Source organism: Prunus persica, chromosome G3, assembly GCF_000346465.2.
Source record: "Prunus persica cultivar Lovell chromosome G3, Prunus_persica_NCBIv2, whole genome shotgun sequence".
Classification (NCBI taxonomy): Eukaryota; Viridiplantae; Streptophyta; class Magnoliopsida; order Rosales; family Rosaceae; genus Prunus; species Prunus persica.
In genome coordinates this window covers 25,023,138-25,027,667 of record NC_034011.1, presented here as the reverse complement: position 1 = coordinate 25,027,667, position 4,530 = coordinate 25,023,138, and the positions used below count along the sequence as shown (strand labels likewise).

At 36.8% G+C, this 4,530-nt stretch overlaps 1 protein-coding gene across 1 annotated transcript; it reads left to right on the top strand.

Moving 5' to 3' along the window:
• Positions 635-2,132, top strand: LOC18782381 (mini zinc finger protein 2). Its single transcript, XM_007215135.2, has 2 exons — positions 635-1,310; positions 1,727-2,132. Exon 1 carries the CDS (start codon positions 742-744, stop codon positions 1,018-1,020), a length of 279 nt encoding a protein of 92 aa, XP_007215197.1. The 5' UTR covers positions 635-741; the 3' UTR covers positions 1,021-1,310; positions 1,727-2,132.

The following is a 4,530-nucleotide window of genomic DNA, read 5'->3' as shown; positions in this document are numbered from 1 at the left end:
TAATTTTTATACTAATTATGAGTTGTGAGGTTGTTGGACGATCAGTTCACAACGACCATGTTTTGTGTTTACCACTAGCTTTTTTTTTTTTTTTTTTTTTTCTTTTTAATCAGAACCACTAGCTAGTTAGTAAGTAATGACAACATTAGCAATAATAATACGTACAGTACAACCCCACTTCCTGTCCATGGAAGAAGTAAATAATAAATTACAAGAAAAATAAAATAATTACCAACTAGCTTTTTGTAATATTTTTATTCCTTTTTTTAAAAGTATTTTTAAAAATAATAATATACTAAACTCACACCCTACACGAATTCAAGGATTCAAACCCAGTACCCTTCAAGTCCGAACTCCCTTCCCCTGCTGCTAAACAAAAAAGAAAAAAAATTATTGCTGTGCCTACTAGTAGTTAAGACTACTAAAGCAAGAAAATTGAGGATTAGATGCTAATATGCTATAAATATACATCTAGGGTTAGGGCTTGGTCATTGCCACAAAGCCATAAGCTCTTATTCCTTGTCTCTCTCTCTCTCTCTCTCTCTCTCTCTCTCTCTCTCTCTCTCTCTCTCTCTCTTACTCCCCCACCAACTTCTAATCTCTTCATCTTTTGATTCTGAGTCAAAAACCCAGCCAGGAAATTTCATCAAAATGCCAAAGAGGATCATCTAGAGAGAAATTAAGGGAGCCAATTAATAAAGAAGATCTTGAATAGCCAGCGATCTAATTACAAAAACTTAAATGAGGAAGCGACAAGTTGTTGTGAGAAGATCAGAAGAAGGTTCAGCGACTTCATCTTTCACGATGAGGAGCGTGAGATATGGAGAGTGCCAGAAGAACCATGCCGCCGGTGTTGGAGGCTATGCCGTTGATGGTTGCAGAGAGTTCATGGCAAGTAACGGAGAGGAGGGCACAACTGCTGCACTCACCTGTGCTGCCTGTGGCTGCCACCGGAACTTCCACAGACGAGAGGTCGAGACTGTCTGCGAGTGCCCTTCACCTTCAGCAAATGGGGCTTAATTAAACAATCAAGCAGCTCATGATTTCTGTAAATGTAATTACTATAATTAAGTGTGGGTTTGGGAGTGTTGTGTTTGTTTTTCTGGTTTGATGATGATATGAAAATAGGTAGACCGCCTACTATATATATACAAGTGTGTGGATGGATAAAAAGCTGTATGTTGATGTTTGTATTTCCCAGTTGATTTAAGTCTGTGCAGCTTAAAAGAAAACAACAAGCAGTTTTGGTGTATTATCATATGAGATCAGGATGTGCATTACATGATGATCATGAAGCAGTGAAAAAAAAGGTATGTTGTTTAATCAAAGGGTGTACACAGACAAGTCACCTACCTGGCTAATAGTTTCTGAATTTGATTCTTGTATTTAATTATATACCTGTCCATTTGTAGTTGAAGCCTCTTTATTTCTATGATTCATAAGTGTATATAATTGGCATACTTTAGCATCAATTCATTTGTAGTGTTGACTGATCTTAATAGTAACTTCTGGAAATCCTCCTGCTATAATTAAATTAACCCAAATCTCAAATTAGTGTGGAAATGCTTAGATTACTTTGTATTTAAGATTGAAGGCCCACATATATCTAATCATGTTGGTGGTGGTTATAATGGAGGGTAGCAAAACGTACTTGAAAGGTGATTAAAGCTTAAACTAAATCATCCACTAATGCTGATTGAGCTAATTTGATCATCTCTTTTGGTAGGTCAAGTCAACGTATATTTTGATGATCCCAAGAACCAAAAACCAAGAACGAACGTTAGAGAAAGCTCCACGAGGCTCTCACAAACACAAGTTCATTTCTTTGGCAAATATACAATAGAACATGAGGAAGTTGGAAGTTGGAAGAAAATTATGAAAACCATGTGCATACATATTTGTGTTTCTCTTAGAAATGATTCCCTTTTGTCATTTGGTCATCAAAGGATCTGAAAATGGCAATTGCAGAACTATATATGTACAAGGTTTTCTTTTTCTCTTCTTTTTCCTTTTTGATGTTCGTAGGGTTTGATGTTGTTTTTTTTTCATGTGAGTTGTTGTAATCAAAGTTAGGCCTTGAGAGTATGGAGAGGGAACAAACGTTCTGGTATACATTACATTGTATTTGAGTCGATCGGGTAGATGTCAATTCTATGATATGAAAACCTCAAAGCAGTATGTACGTATGCATGTTCTACTTGCTTCTTGGGGGCCAACTGAATGCTTATAGTAATAAGGTAAGACAGAGAGCCATGCACCCCACTTTGCCAAGCAAGGAAACCAACTAGTGTTTGTTTTCTTGGCCATGGAGAGTTTGGCCAATTCTCCATGACATTGACTCTTGAAGCCAATAGGATCTAGTCATGTGGTCTCAAGTTCGAACATTCATGGCACTTTGATAGTGTGTATCAAGTTTGAATACTCATGGCACCATGGTAGTGTGTATGACAAATCCCTCTATCCACTTGCATTCAACAGCAAAAATCTTGAAAAACAAGATGTCAACGTACAAGTTTTTCATCCCAAATTTGCGATAGACTCTCCTTACTTTGTAGCTAACTGGATAGGGATAATTATGATACTTTTTTATCAAAACCCTAACAAAGTCTCAAATACAAATTGTTGTGTGCGCGCATGACAGAGTCTGAAACTTCGAAGCAGGAAGTGTTTCTTGTAAATGTTCGCATCACAACCAGGGCCAAATGTTCAGGACTATGGGCTTTAAAGTTTTGGGTTAAGTTTGGGAGCTAAAAATACAAATCTTTAAAGGGACCAAACTCTTGATTTCGGACCTTTGGGCCGAGGGAGAGCTAAGAGAACCAGAACGATGTCAAATCCCATCAAAACAAATTTCTTGAACCAAACTCCCCAACCCATTTTTTTTGGTCAATACATAGCCCACAAAGAAGTCAGCCCCACTTTTGATGATGTGATAAGTTTGATCTCCGGGAATATTATAATTATGGATTTCAATTATGAAATTTGGTCCAATTTCGAATTCTGGTTTTGCTCAAATTGAGGTAAACAAATCTACAACACTGTTTCCTCAGGAAAAAAAAAACAGCACAGTGGGGTTTTGGCAATCATTTGAGTTGTGTCACACGCAACCCCTTGCCCCATTATCCCAGAGTTGAATGCTTTACCAAACTTGTAGAAAAATAAGTTGAGTTAGAATCTCAGTGAAAGATCGAGCTTGACCTAATTCAATTGAGATGATAATGGAGCATTGCAATTAACCAAAGTTGGCAGCACAGCACAGCATGTGAATTGAAGAGATGATGGGCGATATAGTTTCCATTTAGGGTTAGACAAAGGACCTTCTTTCTTGCTTTAATTCATATAGGATGGGATCAAAGTCCATATATACCAATACCAAATGTCCAGTTACACATGACGTTTCAACAGTATATCATATATATAATCAACTGTCATTTGGTTTTGGGCTTCTATTATTAGTCTTCTGCAAATTTTACGTAACCCAGTGGAGATTACATTCAACATTATTGTATCAAAAGCTGAGATAATATATGAGAGAGGCACAGCTTTTTTTTTCTTTTCCAAAGTTAGGAGGGGAGAGAGAGAGAGGGGGTTTTCCACTGGGTTAGTTTGGACCTTAGATCACTAATTTACGAGGCAATATCCTTATCCATTAGACTAGACCTCGTTATTGTCAGAGAAACTCAGTTTTACCGTGATGATAATCGATGCCAAGGTTTCAGCTAGCAGTAGATGTAAATAATAATGATATGATGGTGCCACGTGTTGTGAAAACATCCACATATATCATATTCACTCTCCGTGTAAATGGTGCCTTACATAAGTAAGTCTGAATATATGTCCTTTCATTTCATTTTTATATGTCTTTGTCCCACCTAGAAAGAGATGAGAAAGGTAAGGTAAAAACAAATGAGGCTAATTAAGAAATATTCTCTCTCTCTAGCAGCCAAGAGAGAGAATGCTTCCGATTCGTGGGGTTTTTTCTTGGATTTCATAGGATCTTCGGTGTTCTTCAGATTTTGTGGATTTATGTTGATTTACTTTTCTTTTGACAGATTTATTGTCTTATATATGAGTTGGCTTTGGTTGTGCACCATCTTGTGATGCTTCTCTCTATGTCATGTCCCGAAAGAAAATTAGCGGTAGTTGGTTTTCCTTTTGTCAGCGTTGTTTTAGCTTTTCTATGCGTTTTATGTGTTTTTTTTTTGTCTCATAAGATTCCAGAAACTTAGTTGAGTTTGCTGAGTGTTCTCTTGAAGAGAGTCATGCCGGTTAGTGGCTAGTTTTTATCATTGATGTCATTGGTCTAGATTCGAGAATATTATGGTGATTGAAAAGGGTTATAGAAAAATTATTTTCGAGAATGATTCTCTCCATATCGTTTTAGCTTTTCGGATGGATCAGGTCACTGGGAAGTTTTACTCATGTTTGCTATATTGTTATTGAGATGGCTCCCTTTACATCTGTATCCTCTGTACTATTTATTCCTATTGATCTAATAAAATACTATCGCATTTTATCAGAAATGTCCTA